Source organism: Bufo gargarizans, chromosome 2 (genome assembly GCF_014858855.1).
Source record: "Bufo gargarizans isolate SCDJY-AF-19 chromosome 2, ASM1485885v1, whole genome shotgun sequence".
In the NCBI taxonomy this organism is placed as follows: domain Eukaryota; kingdom Metazoa; phylum Chordata; class Amphibia; order Anura; family Bufonidae; genus Bufo; species Bufo gargarizans.
The window spans coordinates 323,474,839-323,501,840 of NC_058081.1; the positions used below are offsets into that span (position 1 = coordinate 323,474,839).

The 27,002-nt window shown below is 41.0% G+C and overlaps 1 protein-coding gene across 1 annotated transcript in view; it reads right to left on the reverse strand.

Annotated features, from left to right (window-relative positions):
* Nucleotides 1-300: 300 nt before the first annotated feature.
* NTN4 (netrin 4) overlaps nt 301-27,002 on the reverse strand; it is a 160,259-nt gene continuing 133,557 nt past the window's right edge. The window contains exons 8-10 of the mRNA XM_044280539.1: nt 5,856-5,924; nt 4,628-4,798; nt 301-4,071 (exon numbers count right to left, since the gene is read on the reverse strand). Coding sequence (XP_044136474.1) covers nt 3,935-4,071; nt 4,628-4,798; nt 5,856-5,924 — 377 coding nt within the window. The 3' untranslated portion in view covers nt 301-3,934. The remainder of the gene's footprint in view (nt 4,072-4,627; nt 4,799-5,855; nt 5,925-27,002) is intronic.

Here is a 27,002-nt window from a genome sequence, read left to right on the forward strand (position 1 = left end):
TCCTTGCTTATTCTTATGGATAATGGATACATTGCTGGAGGCAGATTTACAGATGTGTCATATTCTTGCATTTGGAAATCTTCATTTTTTTGCCAGAAAACTGTTAACATAACATGGACCTTTAAGATACAACTGCACCATCCTACAATCATGCCCGACTACAAACAAATACTCATTTAACTACAGGAGCAGAAACATAGGTACTTTTATTATACCATGGCAAACTGTATGTTCAAGGAACACATAGATTTTCTGAAAGTATGACGGCTCGTTTCAACTGTTTTCATACCAACTGTACGATTTTAGCCTTTTTATCTTTTTATTGATAGATTTTACAAACAATAGTTGCATGGAAAGTTGTATGACACTTATCAAAATTGGTCCAACTAAAAAGCGTAGTAGTTGTATATGGACACCAATCAGGTTACTGATCATATTTTACAAAAGGCATAAAAATGAAATGTGGAATGAGACTGCTGGGGGACACTACTCTTATCACAGGTGTTTGGATAAATCTCCCCCAATATATTCCTGTTGACTACACTGACCATTAAAATTGTAGCTGCTTGATGGGGGCGGCAAAGTTAATGTACCCTTTACAGACAATACCGATCCTGTTGCGACATGCAGATGTTAGTGACCTAGAGAAGAAATTTACCGGATTCTTGTGGAGAGGGAAGAAGGCAAGAATAGCGTTAAAAAAGTTGAAGGTTAAGAAGGAGCAGGGGGGTCTTAATTTCCCAGACTTGAGGGGGTATAATTTAGCGTGTCTTAGCAGACACATACTAGACTGGGCAAATGGGACTTCATTTTACTCAAATCTGGGTGTCGAGAGCCAGTTGGCAGCTCCATGGAACCTAGTAGCCCTCCTTCACACACAGGTGTCGAGGCTCCCTTGTGTGGCAAGAAGGTCCCTTATTCTTAGGGACACAATCATTGCTTGGAAAAATGTGAGGAAGCTTTTTGGCCTGTACTATCTGTTCTCAAAACACCTTCCTATACGAGGTAACCCTAACTTTCCTCCTGGCTATAGCGAAAAATCCTTCCAAGAGTGGGTGAGCAAGGGAATTATAAAGATGGGGGACCTGATGCACGAGAAAGAGACCAGATGGGCATCATTGGAGGAGTTAATAGAGAAGAGGGGTCTGCAGAAAACGGCACAATTCCCATATAGGCAAGTTCATAGTTATGTGAAAAGTATTATAAGGGATATCTCCAAAGAAGGGCAAAGGAATAAGTTTGACGCCTTTCTGGGTCATAAGTGTAGGATGTCCATTTCAGAAATCTATAATGTTCTTAGGGCAACCTGGGAGGATCAACTGGTAGCGGGCATGTTCAGGAAATGGGAAAAACAGTTGGAAATAATGGACTTAGAGCCCATCGCTCGGGCAGGTATGCAGGCGCTATATCGTGCAGTACCAAACGAAATGATGAGGGAAACGCAATTCAAGATTCTACACAGGGCGATTTATGGATTTACTTTTTCGCCCTCTCAAGCTAGGCCGGATAGAATAACGTCATGCCCAAAATGTAATCTATCAGGAGCAGACTTGTTGCATGGTTTATGGGTATGTCCCAGCGTAGCTGGATTTTGGGCTCAGGTGTCTGCAATTATGAAACAGCTGGGTAATACCCGGAACAAATTATCGCCTCAGTTGATCATATTCCAGGCTGAGGGAAAAGAAACATCTGATGATGGAACGGATAGTGAGTGGAGGGGTTTGTCCGTTCTGGATCACAAGATTCTGTTAGAGGCAAAACGCTGCATATTGACGCGTTGGTTGTTGGCGACTGCCCCCAGTGCCGAAATGCTACTGAACCGACTGAAACAGATATTGAATCTAGAATGGAGGGATGCGACTACCAGGAAAGAAATATTGGGTAAAAAATGGTATAAAGTGTGGAGGAGCTTTCTGGTCCAGTACATTGCCAATTCAGAATACCCAACATTGATGGGACCTTTCAGACTTACAGCTTGGTATTTACAGGAGGATTTGAAGGGTCGATTGGGTGTATTGAAGGTGTGAGGATGTAAATGAGTAATCTTATGGAATTGACCAATGAATGTTCTAGCAGCCGAGACGTTCAAAATGGACAAAAGTGGGGGGGGCAGGGAGGGGAAGGGGGGCTTGGGGGAGGGGGGGGCGCTTCTAGGGGGAAGATATAGAAGACAACGATAATAAAGGTTCTCACTGATGTTAGCATTATGAGGGTAGTTATCCTCAAAATTTTTGCACGATCAAAATGATTTGGTTCATGAGTTGGATATGACAGTTTTTTGGAGGGCATAGAGGGGGGAGAGGAAGGGAGGGGGGAGGGATAGGGAGGGGGGGAAAGGGAGAAAAAGTGAAAAATAATTGGGGAAAGTACTGGTATTTTCTTATCATTCTGACATGTTTTTTTCACATGCTGTAATCGAAATGACTGATGCAATGACTGTTTTGACTAGTAATGGTTTTTGACTACAGCTTACTTGTACTTTTCCTGAATAAAAGTCTATTTAAAAAAAATTGTAGCTGCTATGCTACAAACTGCCTGTGTGTAACTCTGGCCGCTAAATCATGATTTAGGTGTCTCATAGTAAAGAGTGTACGTGCCAAAGAGGCAGCTCATGCAGGTGCTATGGGACACTACCTGGGGAGGCTTCTATCAACCTCCTCTCTTACAGAGAATGGCAGAACGTCCACTGGGCACTCTTGACCCCAGAAAGGTAAAGATGGCATTTGATGATCCAACACATGGAAGAGGTTACAATGTAAAGTTTACAAAGGGCTCAGTCTATGTACGGCTGACAGTAATGGGTGATTTTTATTCAGTGTGTAATAACTGTAACAAACTAGCTTTGCGAGATTTGCTTATACTTTTACATTAAAAAAGCCTAATTAAATTAAGCTTTCACATTTACAAGCAAACTTTGAAATGAACACTGCTTAATGAAGAATAAAATCCACAATATTAAAGAGGTTCTCTGGTATTTACATAGGACAGGTCATCAATATAAGAACAGCGGGGTTCTGACTCCTAGCACCCCTAATGAGGAAGTTGCAGCACTCACTGGGCCTTGGGTGAGCACCGCAGCCTCCTTGCAGCTTACCAAGCACAGTGCCATCCATTTGATAGCGGCTGTGCTTGCTATCGCAGCTCAGTCCCATTCACTTAAATGGGCTTAGCTGTGCCTAGGCAATGCAATCGATGAATGTGATGTCACATGGCCTAGGAAGAGGCCTAATCGTTTGTGGAGTGCCACGTCTACTTTGCACAGCTGATTGGTGGGGGTCCCGGAAGTTGGACCCCTGCTGATCTGATATTGATGATCTATCCTGAGGATAGGCCATCAATATGTAAATCCCGGAAATCCGCTTTAATAGTCATTGTCTTATTTTATCTCTGGTAACATGAAATGACTATAAAACATAAATACATCTGAAGAAAACAATATAAAAGGCAAAAACTGCTTTAAGGTGACTAGTGTCATTTCAGTTCTGTAGCTCTCTAAACACAATTGCCTTGTTTAACAAATATAAAAAAAAAAAATGCAAGAACAATTAGTAAAGTGCTTCTTAAAAATGCTATGTACATTTCAGGAGGCTGCACGGAACACTACCTCAATGCAAAGTCCAAGTTTCCTTTCGTACCTTTAATTAAATAAAACGTATGCTGATTGTAGAAGCTTTAAGCTTACACGTTTCCACACTTGCTCTCAAACTGGATCTATCTGCAAAGTTCCATTTTAAGTGTAGTTTCCCACTATTAGGTTGCAAATTTGCCAGAGAAGTGGAGAACCATTTTGCTGTAAAACATATGTATATCATCCTGTATCACACACAGCTAAAGGACAGGAGCATGGTGTTGCTGTGCAGTATCTTTATGTGCGGGTTTCACTAAACTGGTCAATAAATACACTTTATTACGTCTTTATTTGCCTTGTTTTGTCTCAAATGCAGTCTGTTCTTAGTATCTCTATTACTTTCTTGCCAAGAGATGGTTTCCACGGCTGGACAAAACTTTTCATGTTCACAATGAGACGACCTGTACGCACATCTTCATATCCAGCCACGAGATATTCTAGACCTAAAATCAAAGCAGTGGGACCACATATTAGACTTTTTCCATGAATAATTCATTTGTGTCTAAAGTTATAACCTTAAAATATCCATACTCATTAGATTAATATTAGTCAAACCCACTGATATTGGCAGGTCTGGCCAACCATGTAATGTGCATGGGGAGTCTACTGAATATTCTCGGACAGCAGTTGTCGGGGGAAAAAGAGGAATCAGGTCTTGGATTTCAACATGCCCAATCTTTTTGTTCTTGGGGAGATAAGCCACCACCAGGTGTTCAGCAGCAACTTACTCCCTTCACCCCATTCGGAACACATACATGCTTAGCAGAGTATGCACGTATGAGCGATCAGCCGGCAGATATCTACTGTACATGGCCACTTCCTTTCACAATTTTAATTGAGCCTCACTTGCCAGAACATGGCATTACCTTGGCCTTGACATAAACCTTTTTATTAAGGGAATTTTTTTATTAAAAATAATTTGCAGAATGTAAATCAAAATATGTAATAATATAAAAATATAACAAAACAATCAAGCAGCTCATAGGCAACGTAACATACCAGGGTTTAAGATGGGGCAGGTACAGCCCCGATTTGTCCAGGATTCCGGGTACAATGTTCTCTTTCCACGTCGAATCTTCAATTTCGTCATTTTCAAAACCTTCTTAATTTTCACATTCACTTCAGCATGGGACCCCCTATCATGTGCTGACAGTATCTTTACCTTAAGGACTGCCCAAAAAGGGAAGGGGGGAAAAAAACAAAAAAATAACATTTAATTAAGATAAAAATAACTGAAATAAAATATACTCAATGTGTTATTTGTACTTCAATGTGTTTAAACTATCAATGAAGCACTTGAAAGAAACTTACAGAAGCCTATTGAAACTCCATGTAAATGGAGCCATAGTCGGATGTAAATTCATGGCCTTAGCACCTCAGGTCAACACTGTTAACCACTGCTATATTTTTATATAACTGAACATGAATTCCTTAAGGAAATGGACAGGTGTTCAGCTTCAAAAGAATTCTTATTATAGAACGGAGTAAGACAGACTATTACTTGCTGCAAAGATATGTATGCATTCTCTATTTGGGGCTTATGGTTTTTCCGAATTTGTATTCCTATATATCTCAACACATTTCATGCATTTACTTATGGATCTTAAGTGTTGTCAGATGAAAATTGGGCCAGCAATGAAACCCATATCCCTCCTCCATACACAGAGTGATGAAAGGGTGAAGGGCTTGGGTGCTGCAGTATGATTTACCAGTATACTTTTTTTTCTTTTGCTTTCACTCCTTATCTCAAAGAAAGATTAAATATCACCACTATCACGCTCAGGAAGCCAGAGCAACACATACCGGTAATCATAATTATTCATGGACAGCAGACCCCTTGAACTTTCCTTGCATGTCACCCTGTCTTTGTCGGGTATTACTTATCTCCTGATCCACTCCCAGAAGGGAAACAGGTGTGGACAGCTTGAACGGAAAGGAGTTTATGCACATACAATGCCAGTCCAAAATATTATATATAGCAGGGGAAATTGGGTCCAACACCCTTTTTCACCATCAACTGGAGTGCTGCCTCATCTTTTGTTATTTGGATATCACAGCAGATCCCCTGCCCAGAGTCTGACGGTAACATCCACATTGACTGTGCTGCAGTTTTTTTGTTTTTTTTTTCTATTTAGATAGATATATCTCTATATCCCTGCTACTAAGAAAAGAGTGTATACCAAGAGAGATGTTGCCATATTAAACATAAATTCTCCACCTTACTCACCATAGGAATATCTCATGACACAGAATACTTTTGGATTTTCTAAAACTTGATCCTTGCACTCACATTTTCCTAAAACGTGAAATGCACACATATAAATACATAAATAAAATACTTTACACATGTAACTTGCAATGAAAGCTGTAATGCTTATACTATATATACTGTATATACAGTCATGTCCATAAATATTGGGACATCGACACAATTCTAACATTTTTGGCTCTATACACCACCACAATGGATTTTAAATGAAACAAACAAGATGTGCTTTAACTGCAGACTGTCAGCTTTAATTTGAGGGTGTTTGCATCCAAATCAGGTGAACGGTATAGGAATTACAACAGTTTGCATATGTGCCTCCCACTTGTTAAGGGACCAAAAGTAATGGGACAATAGGCTTCTCAGCTGTTCCATGGCCAGGTGGTGTTATTTCCTCATTATTCCAATTACAATTAGCAGATAAAAGGTCCAGAGTTCATTTCAAATGTGCCATTTGCATTTGGAATCTGTTGCTGTCCACTCTCAAGATGAGATCCAAAGAGCTGTCACTATCAGTGAAGCAAGCCATCATTTGGCTGAAAAAACAAAACAAACCCATCAGAGAGATAGGCAAAAACATTAGGTGCAGCCAAAATAACTGTTTGGAACATTCTTAAAAAGAAGGAACGCACCGGTGAGCTCAGCAACACTAAAAGACTCAGAAGAACACGGAAAATAAATCTTTCCCTGGTGAAGAAAACACCCTTCACAACAGTTGGCCAGATCAAGAACACGCTCTAGGAGGTAGATGTATGTGTGTCAAAGTCAACAATCAAGAGAAGACTTCACCAGAGTGAATACAGGGGTTCACCACAAGATGTAAACCATTGGTGAGCCTCAAAAACAGGAAGACCAGATTAGAGTTTGCCAAATGACATCTAAAAAAGCCTTCACAGTTCTGGAACAACATCCTATGGACAGATGAGACCAAAATCAACTTGTACCAGAGTGATGGAAAGAGAAGAGTATGGAGAAGGAAAGGAACTACTCATGATCCTAAGCATACCACCTCATCAGTGAAGCATGGTGGTGGTAGTGTCATGGCGTGGGCATGTATGGCTGCCAATGGAACTGGTTCTCTTGTATTTATTGATGATGTGACTGCTGACAAAAGCAGCAGGATAAATTCTGAAGTGTTTTGGGCAATATAATATCTGCTCATATTCAGCCAAATGCTTCAGAACTCATTGGACGGCACTTCACAGTGCAGATGGACAATGACCCAAAGCATACTGCAAAAGCAACCAAAGAGTTTAAGGGAAAGAAGTGGAATGTTATGCAATGGCCAAGTCAATCACCTGACCTGAATCCGATTGAGCATGAATTTCACTTGCTGAAGACAAAACTGAAAGGAAAATGCCCCCAAAACAAGCAGGAACCGAAGACAGTTGCAGTAGAGGCCTGGCAGAGCATCACCAGTAATGAAACCCAGTGTCTGGTGATGTCTATGCATTCCAGACTTCAGGCTGTAATTGACTGCAAAGGATTTGCAACCAAGTATTAAAAAGTGAAAGTTTGATTTATGATTATTATCCTGTCCCTTTACTTTTGGTCCCTTAACAAGTGGGAGGCACATATGTAAACTGTTGTAATTCCTACACCGTTCACCTGATTTGGATGTAAATACCCTCAAATAAAGCTGACAGTCTGCAGTTAAAGCACACCTTGTTCGTTTCAAAATCCATTGTGGTGGTGTATAGAGCCAAAAATGTTAGAATTGTGTCGATGTCCCAATATTTATGGACCTGACTGTATAGAGTCAGGAACAGAAGATTTTGCAAGTTCTCCCACTTAGAAATCATGAAGGGGTCTGAAATTCACATTGTAGGTGCATTACCTCTCTGAGAGACAGAATAAATAAAAAAATAAAAAAAAAAATCAGGAAATCACATTGTATGATTTTTAAAGAATGTATTTGTCTTGCACTGCTGAGTATAAGAATTTGAACACCTGAGAAAATCAGTGTTAATATTTGGTTCAGAAATCTTTGTTTGCAATTACAGAGGCCAAACATTCCCTGTAGTTCTTGACCAGGTTTGCACAACAGGGATTTTGGCCCACTCCTCCACACAGATGTCCTCTAGATCTGTCAGGTTCCGGGGCTGTCTCTGAGCAACACAGAGTTTCAGCTTCCTCCAAAGATGTTCTATTGGATTTAGGTCTGGAGACTGGCTAGGCCACTCCAGAACCTTGATATGCTTCTAACTGAGCCACTCCTTGGTTATCCTGGCTGTGTGCTTCGGGTTGTTGTCATGTTGGAAGACCCAGCCACGACCCATCTTCAATGCTCTGACTGAGGGAAGGAGGTTGTTGCTCAAAATCTCACAATAAATGGTCCCATTCATCCTCTCCTTAATACAGTGCAGTCGTCCTGTCCCCTTTGCAGAAAAGCACCCCAAAGCATGTTGTTATCACCCCCATGCTTCACAGTAGGGATGGTGTTCTTGGGATGCAACTCATCCTTCTTTTTCCTCCAAACACGACGAGCGAAGTTTAGACCAAAAAGTTATACTTTGGTCTCATCTGACCACATGACTTTCTCCCATGCCTCCCCTGGATCATCCAGATGGTCATTGGCAAACTTCAGACGAGCCTGGACATGTGATGACTTGAGCAGGGGAACCTTCCGTGCAATGCATGATTTGAAACCATGACAGTGTAGTGTTCAACCAACAGTGATCTTTGAAACTGTGGTTCCAGCTCTCTTCATGTCATTGACCAGCTCCTCCCTTGTAGTTCTGGGCTGATTCCTGACCTTTCCTATCATTAGTGATACTCCACGAGGTGAGATCTTGCATGGAGCCCCAGTCCGAGGGAGACTGACAGTCATCTTTAGCCTCTTCCATTTTCTAACAATTGCTCCAACAGTTGATCTATTTTCACCAAGCTGCTTGGCAATTGCCCCGTAGCCCTTTCCAGCCTTGTGGAGGTCCACAAATTTATCTCTGGTGTCTTGACAGCTCTTTGGTCTTGCCCATGGTAGTAGTTTGCATCTGACTGACTGTGGGGTGGACAGGTGTCTAAAGAGCTCAGACAGGTGCTACCAAGTTAAATTAATGAGTGGAGTAGAAGTGGACTTTTTAAAGGCACAGTAACAGGTCTTTGAGAGCCAAAATTCTTGCTGTTTATCAGGTGTTCAAATACTTATGTTCAGCAGTGCAAGACAAATAAATTCTTTAAAAATCATACAATGTGATTTCTTGAATTATTTTTTTTTTATTCTGTCTCTCAGAGTAGGAATGCACCTACAATGTGAATTTCAGACCCCTGATATATATATATATATATATATATATGAGAGAAAAAAAGCAGCACACAATAAGCACGGGTGCAAATCCTCCTGGGGACCTGAGACCAAGATCCCAAGTGTATAAAAAAGAGAAAAAAAGGCAGCACTCCAAATTGTGATGAAAAAAGTGGACGGTTTATTCACCCATCTAGCAGCAACGTTTCAGCTCTCTCTTTGGGGAGAGAGCTGGACAAAGACTCCAAAGAGAGAGCTAAAACGTTGCTGCTAGATGGGTGAATAAACCATCCACTTTTTTCATCACAATTTGGAGTGCTGCCTTTTTTTCTCTTTATACATATATATATATATATATATATATATATATATACAAAAATTGGACTGCACTCCCAGCAATTCGTGAAGAAAATCTTAGTTTATTCACCCATCTATGGCAAAGCGACGTTTCGGCTCCAAACGTCGCTTTGCCATAGATGGGTGAATAAACTAAGATTTTCTTCACGAATTGCTGGGAGTGCAGTCCAATTTTTGTATCTACAAACGTGGGGTAAGCACCTGCTGCCGTGCTTGGATTTTGCACCCATATACGGAGGGTGGTGCCGCCTGTGTTTTTTCTTTTTATATATATATATATATATATATATATATATATATATATATATACATATACATACATACACACAGTTGCAAGAAAAAGTATGTGAACCCTTTGGAATGATATGGATTTCTGCACAAATAGGTCATAAAATGTGATCTGATCTTCATCTAAGTCACAACAATAGACAATCACAGTCTGCTTAAAAACTAATAACACACACAAAGAATTAAATGTTACCATGTTTTTATTGAACACACCATGTAAACATTCACAGTGCAGGTGGAAGAAGTATGTGAACCCTTAGATTTAATAACTGGTTGAACCTCCTTTGGCAGCAATAACTTCAACCAAACTTTTCCTGTAGTTTCAGATCAGACGTGCACAACGGTCAGGAGAAATTCTTGACCATTCCTCTTTACAGAACTGTTTCAGTTCAGCAATATTCTTGGGATGTCTGGTGTGAATCGCTTTCTTGAGGTCATGCCACAACATCTCAATCCGGTTGAGGTCAGGACTCTGACTGGGCCACTCCAGAAGGCGTATTTTCTTCTGTTTAAGCCATTCTGTTGTGGATTTACTTCTATGCTTTGGGTCGTTGTCCTGTTGCAACACCCATCTTCTGTTGAGCTTCAGCTGGTGGACAGATGGCCTTAAGTTCTCTTGCAAAATGTCTTGATAAACTTGGGAATTAATTTTTCCTTCGATGATTGCAATCCGTCCAGTCCCTGACGCAGCAAAGCAGCCCCAAACCATGATGCCCCCACCACCATACTTCACCGTTGGGATGAGGTTTTGATGTTGGTGTGCTGTGCCTCTTTTTCTCCACACATAGTGTTGTGCGTTTCTTCCAAACAACTCAACTTTGGTTTCATCTGTCCACAGAATATTTTGCCAGTACTGCTGTGGAACATCCAGGTGCTCTTGTGCAAACTGTAAATGTGCAGCAATGTTTTTTATTGGACAGAAGTGGCTTCCTCTGTGGTATCCTCCCATGAAATCCATTCTTGTTTAGTGTTTTATGTATCATAGATTCGCTAACAGGGACGTTAGCATATGCCAGAGACTTTTGTAAGTCTTTAGCTGACACTCTAGGATTTTTCTACACCTCATTGAGCAGTCTGCGCTGTGCTCTTTCAGTCATCTTTACAGGACGGACACTCCTAGGGAGAGTAGCAGCAGTGCTGAACTTTCTCCATTTATAGACAATTTGTCTTACTGTGGACTGATGAACAGCAAGGCTTTTGGAGATACTTTTAGAACCCTTTCCAGCTTTATGCAAGTCAACAATTCTTAATCGTAGGTCTTCTGAGAGCTCTTTTGTGCGAAGCATCATTCACATCAGGCAATGCTTCTTGTGAAAAGCAAACCCAGAACTGGTGTGTGTTTTTTTATAGGGCAGGGCAGCTGTAACCAACACCTCCAATTTCATCTCATTGATTGGACTCCAGTTGGCTGACACCTCACTCCAATTAGCTCTTGGAGATGTCATTAGTCTAGGGGTTCCCATACTTTTTCCACCTGCACTGTGAATGTTTATATGATGTGTTCAATAAAAACATGGTAACATATAATTATTTGTGTGTTAATTAGTTTAAGCAGACTGTGATTGTCTATTGTTGTGACTTAGATGAAGATCAGATCACATTTTTTTTACCTATTTGTGCAGAAATCCATATCATTCCAAAGGGTTCACATACTTTTTCTTGCAACTGTGTATATATATTTATATATACACACACACACCCAAATACCGCAGCGGCACAGTCAGACCGTGTGTACTGGGTGCAATTCCTCACAGAGTTCGGCTTCTCCTCCACGATGTGTACTTTCCAAAGAACGAGGCAGCACTTCCAGATTTCGGTGGCAGGGTGAAGACCCCAAAACTTTATTCCCCAGCAATGCTTCGGCCTACACAATGAGGCCTTTGTCAAGCTTGACAAAGGCCTCATTGAGTAGGCCGAAACGTTGCTGGGGAATAAAGTTTTGGGGTCTTCACCCTGCCACCGAAATCTGGAAGTGCTGCCTCGTTCTTTGGAAAGTATAATTATATATATATATATATATATATATATATATATATATATAATCTTTACTCAGCAGTAACAAAATAGTCATATTTTTTTTAATGATTATGGTATTTTTCCAGATTATGTAATATTTGCTACACTGACAATACAGAATACATTGTACACAGTAATTTAGATACTTTTGTAAAGCTTAGGCTCACCAATATTGTGCATTAGTGTTTATAGAAGCACTTCAGATAATGGGTGAGAGAAGCAGCGGGTACATCAAACTCATTGCCAGGGCAGACTCACATTTTATTTCTGGATTTTGTGCTTTACGGCAACTGAAATAAATGTGAGTCAATTGACAGATATGTCAGACTGTTTCAACCTCCAGGAGGAGAGTATACCAAGCCTGCCAATGATCAGGGAAGTACAAAAGGGAGATCCATAGGGTCTTATCTACGCATATTGTCTATAGCATTGCCTTTTCAAGGCCTCCAGCAGTATAATCAAGTTGTCATTAGTTCATCCACTGTCTATAATGTCTCAATCTACACAGCAAAGTTGACAAATGAACTATAGATAAGAAGAAGCCTCAGCCTAATATGTCTGCAGTAATGGCCTGTGTAAAAACAGAAATATATTTCTACATTAATTGTTATTTTTCATTACTAATATTTGAATAGTAATTAGAATAAATTATAGTAGTTACTGTAACGATAATGACCATATTCAGACTCCCACTGATCAGATAGTAATGGCTTATGACCGAAAAAAATATGTGCTGTTAACAATGTAGTAAAAAATATGACAAAATGCTTTGTGTGAAACCAGCCTTAAAGTGGTTGTTTGGGCCTGAAGCCGATAACCCTTTTGGTCTGGACCTGTGCCCTTGAACATTAAAAAGGAAGACTCACATGTCCATGGTCTCGCTGCTTCAGGTCCACACAGGACAAGGGAGCAGCTGGGTTTCATGATTGCTGCAGCCTATCACAGGCCTCAGCAGCTTCAACACTACGTCACAGAAGTGATGTACTGTTAAAGCCTCCGTGATCACTGAGGCCTTTGATTGGTCACAGCAGTCATGGGATCCAGCTTCTTCCTTGTCCCGAGGGAACCGGAAGCGGCTGGGAATGGAGAAGTGGTTCGATGGTGGACATGTGTTTCTTTTTTATGTTCAGGGACTTCAGGGGCCCAGGTCAAGACAGAAGTGGTTGTTGGATCCAAGGCCAGACAACTCCTTTAGGGCTCATGCACACGACCATTGTTGTTTTGCGGTCCGTTTTTCACAGATCCGTCGTTCCGTATCTGAGGTATTTTTTTTCTCTGATTTAAGTCCTCTTCCATTCCGTTATTCCACAAAACATATCTGTATTGTTTCTGTATACGATCAGTTTTTTGCGGATCGGAAACAGTAACTTATTAATTACCAAACACATGAGCAATATGGGCTGGGCATAGCATTTCTACAGTATGAATCCACAAATATACGGATGACATATGGATGTGTTCCGTGTGCGTTCCGTATTTTTTGCGGACCCATTGACTTGAATTTGTGGACAATAATAGGACATGCACTACTTTTTTGCGGAACGGAAATACGGAAACGGAATGCACCCCGAGTACCTTCCATTGTTTTAGCGTACCCATTGAAGTGAAATGGTTCCCCATATGGTCCGCAAAAAAACAGAACGGAAGCGGAAAGAAAATACGTTCGTGTGCATGAGCCCTTACACTTATTTTACTGAGGCATTTGTATTCCTATTTTGGTGGAATCCAATTTTCAACCAGTTCATCTAAATGCAAAAGCGCTGTGACCCATGTTTTTTCTTGTTAGTTTTTAACTTTCATAACATAATGTCAGCGATAAGACATTTCTGCGTCATCATACTTAAATATGAATGTCAGCATGGCCTTCCAATGAAAACAAATCTGGAATGGAATATATGCCAAATTCCACAGATACAAACCTCTGTGAGGATGTGGCCTTAATTTTCTAGTTGTCTGTCTAAGCAGCATAAAGTAGACAGTTACAAAAAAGCTAGAAGTTCTGCATATGGATATTCATAATCATATTGATTGTATTTGCCAAATGTCAGATCATTAGTAGTCTAACGAATGTGAACTGAACACATCCTGGGATTCCATAACCACCATTTACAGCAGATACTGTAGGTGGCCACGCATCTTTTGGACATGCAGAAAAATCTAAACAGAGTGATGCTCTGCATATGGGCTTATGAGCACCCATATTTTTGGGATCTGTGCAAGTTATACACCTATAGGTCATCTGCACAGTGCTACATTTTTAGTAACTATTTTTTATACATTTCTTCTCTTCCAGAAAATATAAGCAAATACCCTGGGAGGCTGCACCACCATCATAACCATCTGAAGAGGCCTGACAAAAATGAAAAAACAAAATGCTCACAATAGACAACCTATAGTTACAGTTGTGGGCAAAAATTTTGAGACTTACACATACACTACGTGCAGAATTATTAGGAAAATGAGTATTTTGACCACATCATCCTCTTTATGCATGTTGTCTTACTCCAAGCTGTATAGGCTCGAAAGCCTACTACCAATTAAGTATATTATGTGATGTGCATCTCTGCAATGAGAAGGGGTGTGGTCTAATGACATCAACACCCTATATCAGGTGTGCATAATTATTAGGCAACTTCCTTTCCTTTGGCAAAATGGGTCAAAAGAAGGACTTGACAGGCTCAGAAAAGTCAAAAATAGTGAGATATCTTGCAGAGGGATGCAGCACTCTTAAAATTGCAAAGCTTCTGAAGCGTGATCATCGAACAATCAAGTGTTTCATTCAAAATAGTCAACAGGGTCGCAAGAAGCGTGTGGAAAAACCAAGGCGCAAAATAACTGCCCATGAACTGAGAAAAGTCAAGCGTGCAGCTGCCAAGATGCCACTTGCCACCAGTTTGGCCATATTTCAGAGCTGCAACATCACTGGAGTGCCCAAAAGCACAAGGTGTGCAATACTCAGAGACATGGCCAAGGTAAGAAAGGCTGAAAGACGACCACCACTGAACAAGACACACAAGCTGAAACGTCAAGACTGGGCCAAGAAATATCTCAAGACTGATTTTTCTAAGGTTTTATGGACTGATGAAATGAGAGTGAGTCTTGATGGGCCAGATGGCTGGATTGGTAAAGGGCAGAGAGCTCCAGTCCGACTCAGACGCCAGCAAGGTGGAGGTGGAGTACTGGTTTGGGCTGGTATCATCAAAGATGAGCTTGTGGGGCCTTTTTGGGTTGAGGATGGAGTCAAGCTCAACTCCCAGTCCTACTGCCAGTTTCTGGAAGACACCTTCTTCAAGCAGTGGTACAGGAAGAAGTCTGCAAGGTAAGAAAAACATGATTTTCATGCAGGACAATGCTCCATCACACGCGTCCAAGTACTCCACAACGTGGCTGGCAAGAAAGGGTATAAAAGAAGAAAATCTAATGACATGGCCTCCTTGTTCACCTGATCTGAACCCCATTGAGAACCTGTGGTCCATCATCAAATGTGAGATTTACAAGGAGGGAAAACAGTACACCTCTCTGAACAGTGTCTGGGAGGCTGTGGTTGCTGCTGCACACAATGTTGATGGTGAACAGATCAAAACACTGACAGAATCCATGGATGGCAGGCTTTTGAGTGTCCTTGCAAAGAAAGGTGGCTATATTGGTCACTGATTTGTTTTTGTTTTGTTTTTGAATGTCAGAAATGTATATTTGTGAATGTTGAGATGTTATATTGGTTTCACTGGTAAAAATAAATAATTGAAATGGGTATATATTTGTTTTTTGTTAAGTTGCCTAATAATTATGTACAGTAATAGTCACCTGCACACAGATATCCCCCTAAAATAGCTAAAACTAAAAACAAACTAAAAACTACTTCCAAAAATATTCAGCTTTGATATTAATGAGTTTTTTGGGTTCATTGAGAACATGGTTGTTGTTCAATAATAAAATTAATCCTCAAAAATACAACTTGCCTAATAATTCTGCACTCCCTGTATTTTGGTTTTCATAACATTTGGTGATTCAGTTTTTATGGTAGCAATTAGGCCCCTTTCACACGGGCGAGTATTCCGCGCGGATGCGATGCGTGAGTTGAACGCATTGCACCCATACTGAATCCCGACCCATTCATTTCTATGGGGCTGTTTACATGAGCGGTGATTTTCACGCATCATTTATGCGTTGCGTGAAAATCGCAGCATGCTCTATTTTGTGTGTTTTTCACGTAACGTAGGCTCCATAGAAATGAATGGGGTTGCGTGAAAATTGCAAGCATTCGCAAGCAAGTGCGGATGCGGTGCGATTTTCACGCACGGTTGCTAGGAGACGATTGGGATGGAGACCCGATCATTATTATTTCCCCTTATAATATGGTTATATGGGAAAATAATAGCATTCTGAATACAGAATGCATAGTAAAATAGCGCTGGAGGGGTTAAAAAAAATATATAAAAAATTAGAACTCACCTTAATCCACTTGATCGCGAAGCCGGCATCTCCTTCTGTTTTCATCTTAGCTGTGTGGAGGAACAGGACCTGTGGTGACCTCAGTTTTTCTAGGACCTGTAGCGATGTCACTCCGGTCATCACATGATCACCGGAGTGACGTCACCACAGGTCCTGTTGCTGCACACAGCTAAGATGAAGACAGAAGGAGATGCCGACTGCGCGATCAAGTGGATTAAGGTGAGTTAAATTATAATATTTTTTTTTTTAACCCGTCCAGCGCTATTTTACTATGCATTCTGTATTCAGAATGCTATTATTTTCCCTTATAACCATGTTAAAATAATACAAGGGAAAATCTACAGAACACCGATCCCAAGCCCGAACTTCTGTGAAGAAGTTCGGGTTAGGGTACCAAACATGCACGATTTTTCTCACGCGAGTGCAAAACACATTACAATGTTTTGCACTCGCGCGGAAAAATCATGCGTGTTCCCGCAACGCACCCGCACATTTTCCCGCAACACCCGTGTGAAAGAGGCCTTAGAGTTGCACCAGGTATTTTATACCTAATCGACACTTTTAGACCTGGATTGACACTATACTTACTATTTACCGATACTAGGTACTGCGCAGCCTAGTATCTGTTAGAGAACATGGCACGCGTTGCTCTCAGCGCACACCATGTTCTCCTCAGCAGCACAGTGGAAAAGGAGGCAATAAAAAATAAACATATTACATATGCCATACCCAAAAAAGTGCAAACTATTATAATATTAAAAAATATCTCCTATGCGGATGAACGCCGTGACAGAAAAAAAAATTAAAAAAAAATGCACCATTCGCCTTGTCCCCCCTCAAAAAAAATAGGACTGTTCTATTATCGGCTGGACGTTGCATAAAATGCGGAATGCACATGGCTTTTTTGGTACTTTATTTTTTTCCGCGTAGTATCGAATGGTATCGAGTATCACAATACTTTTTTATGGCATTGAAATCGAATCAAAATTCTGGTATCGTGACAACCCTAGTAGCAATTTGCAATAACTATAGATTGTTATGAATATTTTAGTCAGATTGAAGAGAACATGAATAGGACAGAGCTGTCTTGTTGGAGTGAATGAGACAGAGAACCTGCTCGCCACTGTGATGTCCACGGCAAGCAAGTAAATAATGAGGTGAACACAGCGCTTGTACAAGTGTTGCGTTTTCGTCATACAGCTGATTGACAGGGTTTCGCCAGTTGAGCCCCTGCCAATCTGATAAGCGGAGAACCCATTTAATTACAAAAAAGGTGAAAAAAGTGTTCACGAGGACAAGGAAGCTAATATAATCAGTCAAGCTGACTGGTTGCTTTAAACGAGGGTGATGCTTTAAATCATTGTCTTCTTCTGTTAAAGGGGTTGGCTACTTTCTCTCTACTGTTGATCAATGTGTTTGTAAGATGATTATAGGGCACTTACTAATATAGTCTTTGTTAATATTATGAACCATTTTCTATATTTCATAAGGTATTCTCTCTTGTTGGTCAAGTCTTTTATGCTGTCCACACAGAGGTTCTGTCCATAAAATAGCTGCTGATGGAGGGTCATGTGACCAGTAAATCACTCCTCCATTTAAGCACACTGCACATGCAATAAAACTCTCACCATTGCAAGTGCAGGTGGCAGATGTGGTGTCTTTGAGTGGAGAAGGCTAAATGATGTGTCTGGAGTTATTAATACCTGGTTACATGACCCTTCATCAGCGGCCATCTTATGGACAGATCTTCTGTGGACGGCACAGAAAGTTTGCCCAAGAATGACATGGCATATGAAACACAGAAAACCGCACAGAATATCAACAAAGGCTATATTAGTAAGTGTCATATAGTCATCTTACCTACACATTGGTCAAAAGTAGCCAGAAAGTGGACAACCCCTTTAAACATGGTTACCATCAAGGAAACGTGCAGGCATCACTGCTTTGCATCAAAAAGCTTTACAGGCAAGGACATTGCTATTTGAATGATTGCACCATTTAATGCATTATCAAGAACTTCAAGGAGAGAGGTCCAATACATCACAGTGAGGAAGCCTAATACAGAAGTGGACAGCGCAGGCGCGGTATTTCTTCAGCGATCCGGCTTTACTTGGACGTCACTCAAGAGGAGCAGGGCGGGCTAAACAGAGAACCTGGGTGGGATAAATGGTTAGTAGACCGAGCCTCTATGTGCTGAATCAACACCCTCATAGCACCTAGAGGCTCATTAGCATATTTTAAAAGGAGAACGGCGGCAGGGACAAAAGTATAACACTGTTATGTACTGCTCACATTAGCACATCACTAATGTCAGTCAGCTACATAACAGAATTTCTGATGATAGAAACCCGTTAAAGGAGACACACATCAGTGTTTTGTGTGCAAGAAAACAGGTCATCAAAATATACATGGTGCATATACTCTGGAGAAACTAGTTATATGACAAATTACAAACTTCTCCTCTAACCTTGACAAAAGTAAGACAGAGAAAGTGATCCTAGCTAATGGTCAGTATATGACTTCGGAAGGAGTAGGAGATGGCTACATTAATTGTCAGGATTCCAGCAAAGGATGTTCTGTATGTCCCCCATCTTAAAAGCAATTTGTTGTCTGAAGAAACTCACAGGACAGGGCAATGAAGTCATTTAACCACTTCCAGACCATTTGCCCCCTTCCTGAGCCAGGCCTAATTTTGCAAATCTGACATATGTGGCAATACCTTTGGAACGCTTTTACTTATCTAATCCATTCTGAGACTGTTTTCTCGTGACACATTGTACATCATGTTAATGGTAAATTTGAGTCAATATGTTTTACCTTTATTTATAACAAAAAATCCAAAAGTTCACTATTTTCTAAATTTGAATCTCTCTGCTTTTAAGACAGAGCGATACCTCATAAAATACTTATTAATTAAGATTCACCATATGTCTACTTTATGTTGGAATCAATTTGGTAAAGTAATTTTATTTTTTAGGATGTTAGAAGGTTTAGAATTTTAGAAGCAATTTTTGAAATTTTCAAGAAAATTTCCAAATTTGACTTTTTTTTTTTAAAAGACCAATTCAGTTCTGAAGTCATTTTGTGGGGCTCATATAATAGACACCACCCATAAATCACCCCTCAAACTATTCAAAACTAGTTTTAGAAATGTTATTAACCCATTAAGTATTACACAGGAATTAAAGCAAATTGGAGGTGAATTTTCAAAATGTTACCTTTTTTTGGCAGATTTTCCATTTTAATCAATTTTTTTCCTGTAACACATTCACCCTTTCAACTCCGGGCCAGTTTTCACCTTACTGCCCAGGCCATTTTTTGCAAATCCGACGTGTCACTTTATGTGGTAATAACTTTGGAACACTTTTACTTATCCAAGTCATTGTGAGATTGTTTTCTTGTGACACATTGTACTTCACATGCTAAATTTGAGTCAATATATTTTTCCTTTCTTTATAAAAAAAATCCCAAATTTACCAGAGATTTGGAAAAATTCACAATTTTCTAAATTACAATTTCTCTATTTTTAAGACAGATAGTAATATCTCATAAAATAGTTATCAGTCATCATTCCCCGTATGTCTGCCTTATGTTGGCATCATTTTGTAAATGTCTTTTTATTTTTTTAGGACGTTAGAAGGCTTAGAAGTTTAGAAGACATTTTTCTAATTTTCAAAATGTCCAAAACCATTTTTTTAAGAACCAATTCAGTTACAAAGTGAGGGGCTTACTTAATGGAAACCACACATAAATGACCCCGTTTTAGAAACGACAAAACTGACGTTACAAACTTTGTTAACCTAATAGGTGTTCCACAAGAATTAAAGGAATATGGAGGTGAAATTTCAAAGTTTCATTTTTTTATGTAGATTTTCCATGTTAATCACATTTTTCTTGCAACACAGAAAGGGTCAACAGCAAACTAAACCTCAACATAAATTACTCTGATTCTGCAGTTTACAGAAATACCCCATATGTGGAGGTAAACTACTCTATGGTCACGTGGCATTGGTCAGAAGGAAAGGAGCGCCATATGGTTTTTGGAGGCAGATTTTGCTAGAATGGTTTTTGGGCACCATTTTGTATTTGAAGAGACCCTGACGGACTCCTGCAGTGGAAACCCTCAAAAAGTGACCCCATTTTGGAAACTACACCCTTCAAAGAATATATTAAGGGGGGTACTGAGCACTTTGACCCCCTAAGCATTTTAAAGGGTTTTTGTCATGAGAAATAAAGTTATGTAGCTGACTGACATTAGCGATGTGCTAATGTCAGCAGTACAAAACAGTATGCTTTATAACTCCCCCCCTGCCACCGTTCTCTTAAAATAAAGACTTTTAAAATATGCTTATGAGCCTCTAGGTGCTTGCTATTAGGGCGTTGCTTCAGCACCTAGAGGCTCGGTCTATGCACACTTTGGAACGCCCAGGTCCAGTTGATTGAAGTCCGAGTTCTCCTCATCGTCCACTAAATCGCGCGCCGCCCCAGTTTAGTATTCAGCGCAGGCGCAGTGAGTGAAGGACGCGCTCCTGCTGCCGGCTTCCTCACTTCGCCTGCGCGGAATACTAAACTGGACGGCGCAGGCGCGGGATTTACGGGACACTGAGGAGAACTCGAAAGTCAATCAACTGGACCTGGGCGTGCCTAAGGGTGCGTAGACTGAGCAGGTTGTTACGGACGTGAGAATACCTAATATGTCTATCATTTCTATTTTTGTTAAGTTTTACACAGTAAATGCATTTTTGAACAGAATTAAAGGGGTTGTCCAGGTTCAGAGCTGAACCTGGACATACCTCCATTTTCACCCAGGCAGCCCCCCTGACATGAGCATCGGAGCAGTTCATGCTCCGATGCTCTCCTTTGCCCTGCGCTAAATTGCACAGGGCAAAGGCATTTTTCTGAGTTCCGGTGACGTACCGGGGCTCTCTATGGGGCTGACAGGAAGCCCGGTGACGTCACCGGCACTGATGGGCGGGATTTGGCTCTGCCCTAGCCAGTAAAACGGCTAGGGCAGAGCTAAAGCCCGCCCCTCAGAGCCGGTGACGTCACCGAACACACCGCTGGGCGGAAGTTACCGGCCGGCAGTGTGTTATTGAAAACACAAGAGCCTGTGCCCTGCGCGATCTAGCGCAGGGCACGGGAGCGCATTGGAGCATGAGATGCTCCGATGCTAGGCTCAGGGGGGCTGCCGGGGTGAAAATAAGGGTATGTCCGAGTTCAGCTCTGAACCCGGACAACCCCTTTAAATCTTGTTTTTGTGTTGCAATGAGAGCCTTTTTTTATATTTTTGAGGCGATTGTCTGTAGGATCTTATTTTTTGCAGGATGAGATCACGGTTTGATTGGTACCATATTGAGCTAAATACACCTTTTTGATCGCTTGGTATTACCCTTTTTGTGAGGGATTCTGGCACAGTTTTTTTTTTTTTTACTTAATTATGGGAAAAGAACGCTTTTTTTATTTAGCTTTTACTTAAAACTTGTATTTTTTTTTATTATGCAAAACTTTATTTTAACTCCCCCCCCCCCACACAAATTTTGGCGGTCTGATTCGTCTGTATTGTAATGGATTGGCTGTAAGTGTATTACACACTGTAATACACTTACAGCCTTCCTGCCTGTGAGATCCAGGGGCTGGATCTCACAGGCTTACATGAAAGGCAGCCTCGATGCCTGTTTAAGGCATCGGGCTGCCTTCCCTGTCATCAGGTCCCCATCACAGCAGCGAGGGGATCTGATGGGGAAGTGGAGGGAGCTGCCCGCGGCATAGTGAGGGTTAATGCGCCGACATCAGCGTTTTCACCGATGCGGGCACACACCTCCTGCAGCCGCCCGATCAGCGAGCCGTAGTACTACGGCGCAGGTCGGAAAGGGGTTAAGGGTTAACAACAAAACAAACCTCAATATTTATTACCCTAATTCTGCAGTTTACAGAAACACCCCAGATGTGGTCATAAACTGCTGTATGGGCACACAACAGGGCTCAGAAAGCAAGGAACACCAGATTTTGCTCGAATGGTCGGTTACAGTGCCTTGGAAAAGTATTCACCCCCTTGACTTTTTTCGTGTTTTGTTACATTACATTCTTAAGTTCAATGTTTTGTTAATATAAATTTTATGTGATGGATCAGAACACAATAGTCTAAGTTGGAAAAGTGAAATGAGAAAAATATATAAATAAAACTATTGTTTAGAAATGGAAAACAGAAAATTGGCATTTACTTATGTATTAACCCCCTTCGTAAGGAAGCCCATAAAAAGGTCTGGTGAAACCAATTACCTTAAGAAGTCACATAATTAGTGAAATGATGTCCACCTGTGTGCAATCTAAGTGTTACATGGTCTGAAATTACATATACACACCTTTTTTGAAAGGCCCCAGAGGCTGCAACACCTAAGCAAGAGGCAACACTAACCAAACACTGCCATGGAGGCCAAGGAACTCTCCAAACAAGTAAGGGACAATGTTGTTGAGAAGCACAAAGTAAGGGTTAGGTTATAAAAAAAATATCCAAATCTTTGATGATCTCCAGGAGCACCATAAAATCTATCCTAACCAAATGGAAAGAACATGGCACAACAGCAAACCTGCCAAGAGACAGCCGCCCACCAAAACTCACGGACCTGGCAAGGAGGGCATTAATTAGAGAGACAGCACAGAGACCTGAGGTAACCCTGGAGGAGCTACAGAGTTCCACAGCAGAGACTGGAGTATCTGTACATAGGATGACAATAAGCCGTACTCTCCATAGAGTAGGGCTTTATGGCAGAGTGGCCAGAAGAAATCCATTACTTTCAGTAAAAAACAAAAAGGCACATTATGAGTTTGTGAAAAGGCATGTGGGAGACTCCCACAATGTATGGAGGAAGGTGCTTTGGTCTGATGAGACTAAAATGTATCTTTTTGGCCATCAAAGAAACCCACAGTGAAACATAGTGGTGGCAGCATCATGCTGTTGGGATGTTTTTCAGCAGCTGGGACTGGGAAACTGGACAGAGTTCAGGGAAAGATGGATGGTGCTAAATACAGGGATATTCTTGAGCAAAACCTGTACCACTCTGTGTGCGATTTGAGGCTAGGACGAAGGTTCACCTTCCAGCAGGACAATGACCCCAAACACACTGCTAAAGCAACACTTGACTGGTTTAATGTGTTGGAATGGCCTTGGCATGTAAATGTGTTGGAATGGCATAGTCAAAGCCCAGATCTCAATCAATCAAATAGAAAATCTGTGATCAAACTTAAAGATTGCTGTTCACAAGCGCAAACCATCCAACTTGAAGGAGCTGGAGCAGTTTTGCAAGGAGGAATGGGCAAAAATCAGAGTGGTAAGAGGTGGCAAGCTCATAGAGACTTATCCAAAGTGACTTGCCGCAAAAGGTGGCTCTAAGAAGCATTGACTTTAGGGGGGTGCATAGCTATGCAAATTGACTTTTTCTGTTATTTTGCCCTATTTGTTGTTTTCTTCACACTAAAAAAACACAAACATCTTCAAAGTTGTGGGAATGTTCTATAAATTAAATGATGCAAATCCTAAAACAATCCATGTTAATTCCAGGTTGTGAGGCACCAAAACACGAAAAAAGTCAAAGGGGTTGAATACTTCTGCATAGTATGTAGATGCAGATTGGGATGGTGATTCAGAGGACCATAAATCCACAAGCGGTTACATATTCAAGTTAGGTAAAGGTTTGATTTCCTGGTCCAGCAGAAAACAGGTTTCTGTTGCTTTGTCCTCTACTGAAGCAGAATACATATGTATCTGCAGCTTACACCAGTCAAGAAGTAATCTGGTTGAATCAACTCTTGGATGATCTTGGTGAACGTTTAAGTCAACCAACAATAATCTATGAAGACAACCAAGCATGCATTAAACTTGCAAGTAGTGAGAAATTTAGTGCAAGAACCAAGCACATTGATGTAAAATATCATCATCTTTGTGATTTGGTAGAACAAGGCATAATTGAGTTTGCTTACTGTGAAACTGAAAAAATGGTAGCTGATGCCAATATGAAACCACTACCCAAGTACAAGTTTGAAAAACTCAAGCCAGCTATGGGACTAAGAGGATAAGAAGTTGTTGAATGGGGATGTTGGAATAATGCTCATTATTCTGTGTGTTGCAACAACTACATTATGAGATTGCCTGTTTCCAGACAGTGTTATGTTGTTAATAGTATACTGTTAAAAGAAAGTCAGGAAGGGGCAGAGACTTGCTGCACATGTACAGAGAGAGAAGAAAAACAGAAGCAGATGTGCTGATCTTACTGAAGTTATATCCATATGTTTTTCTTTTATTTCTGAATAAAAACCTATTGTTCCTCATGATACGCCTGATTAAGATCTGATTAATCTGCTGCCAACACCAACTGCTGTCAAGAAGGCTTCAGGGTGCCCAAGAAACTCGAACAAGTGCCATGACCGTCTCCTAAAGCTACCAGTGCAGAGCTTGTTGGGTAATAGCAGCAGGCAGGTGTGAGGGCATATGGATACACAGGGAGGTGAAGGCTTTTGGACGATGGTCAGGTGTGAAGAAGGACAAAAACATTTGTTTCCAGAGAATCTCCTACCTGACAGTGCATGAAAATCATTAACAGAGCATGGATGCCATCTGTGTTGTGCCAGTGGTTTTCATAAACTTCAATGGGCATGTTGGGTCCACAATACAGACCAAAATCGTTTTTCGACTGACCATTTCACTGATAAAACACATTAAAATCAATGTATGTGTGCGGTCTATGGAGAAATCGGACAGCACACATCCTTGAATCACTGACATGTAAAGGTGGCCTAATGGTACAGCCGAACAGTCAAGTTTCCTGATGCAGTTTTGGAAGCCTAAGGCCTCCTGCAAACAACCGTTTTTTTTTTTTTCCTTTTACTGGCCGTTTTTTGCGGTCCGTATACGGAACCATTCATTTCAATGGTTCTGCAAAAAAAAACGGAATGTACTCCGTATGCATTCCATTTCCGTATTTCCGTTCCGTTGAAAGATAGAACATGTCCTATTATTGCCCGCAAATCGGGTTCCGTGGCTCCATTCCAGTCAATGGGTCTGCAAAAAAAAAAAACTGAAAACATACGGAAATGCATCTGTATGTCTTCCGTATCCGTTCTGTTTTTGTGGAACCATCTATTGAAAATGTTATGCCCAGCCCAATTTTTTCTATGTAATTACTGTATACGCCATATGGAAAAACGGAACGGAAACAAAAAACGGAACAACGGATCCGTGAAAAACGGACCGCAAAACACTGAAAAAGTCATATGGTCGTGTGCAGGAGGCCTTAATCAGGAGTGAAATAAAAAATAAAGAGAGAAGTCGTGTCTGTCCTTTATACTTTCTCTCCTTTTATGATCCACTCCTGGTTTTGGCTTCTAAAACTGCATCAGGAAACCTGACCATGTGGCAGTTTTTCATAAATATCATCCACACATAACCTGACATGTGGTGCGGATTTTAAACCCACAGCATCACAATTTAGGATGCAGATTTCAACTACAGATTTCACACTTTGCAATATAGAAGGTAAGATCTTGCAGCATTTCCGCAACAAAATCCAGTCCATTTAAAAGGGGTTCTGCAATTTTTTTAAACTGATTCATTCACGTGAACAGAGCTCAGCCCCACCCAGGCCATTGATACTAGTCGTGACGTCACTGGGTCTGCGGTAAACAGTGAGAAGGCCGCAGCACTGCAGGAGCACCGCTGCCTTCTCAAACAGCTGATCGGCAGGGGTCCCGGGTGTCAGACCCCCACCGATCAGATGCTGATGATCTATTCAGAGGATAGATCATCAGTTTAAGAGAACTGCAGAACCCCTTTAAGGCCACTTTCACACTGGCGTTTTGGCTTTCAGTTTGTGGGATCCATTTTAGGGCTCTCACAAGTGGTCCAAAACGGATCAGTTTTGCCCTAATGCAATGGAAAAGGATGCGCTCAGAATGCATCAGTTTGCCTCTGTTCAGTCTCCATTCTGCTCTGGAGGCGGACACCAAACTGCTGCTTGCAGCATTTTGGTGTCCGTCTGATGAAACTGAGCCAAATGGATCCGTCCTGGCACACAGTGTAAGTCAATGGGGACGGATCCGTTTTCACCGACACAATCTGGCACAATAGAAAACGGATCTGTCCTCCATTGACTTTCAATAGTGTTCAAGACAGATCCATCTTGGCAATGTTAAAGATAATACAAACGGATCCTTTCTGAACGGATGCAGACGGTTGTATTGTCTGAACGGATCCGTCCATGATGGATCTGCACAAAACGTGAATGTGAAAGTAGTCTAAGGTGTGAATATCAGCAGATCTGCTGTGGATTTTCCACCCACCAGGCCTCATTTATTAAAACTGTCTATTAGGAAAACTGTCTTAGTTGCCCATAGCGACCAATCAGAGCTCACCCTTCATTTTTTTCAGAACACTTTAAGAAGCTCTGATTGGTTGTTATGGGCAACTAAGGCCCACCATGTTTGGCAGAACCCTTAATACCTAGCCTACACAATTCTAAGCAATCCTAGCCACCTAAGAAAGAGGTTTATTTGGCCTGAAGCATAAGCACCGGTGTCATAACATGCAGATCAGCAGCACTCCCTTTGTTGACATCCCAAAGAGGGGGAGCAGTAAAATGGGAGCAGCCTTCAGTTTATCCAATAACAAGAAAAAGGAATGCTTATCGAATCCAAGAAAAACAAACCACAGTCACTGCATTTTTCACTGACACAAATTAATGCTATTTAAAATTAAATTA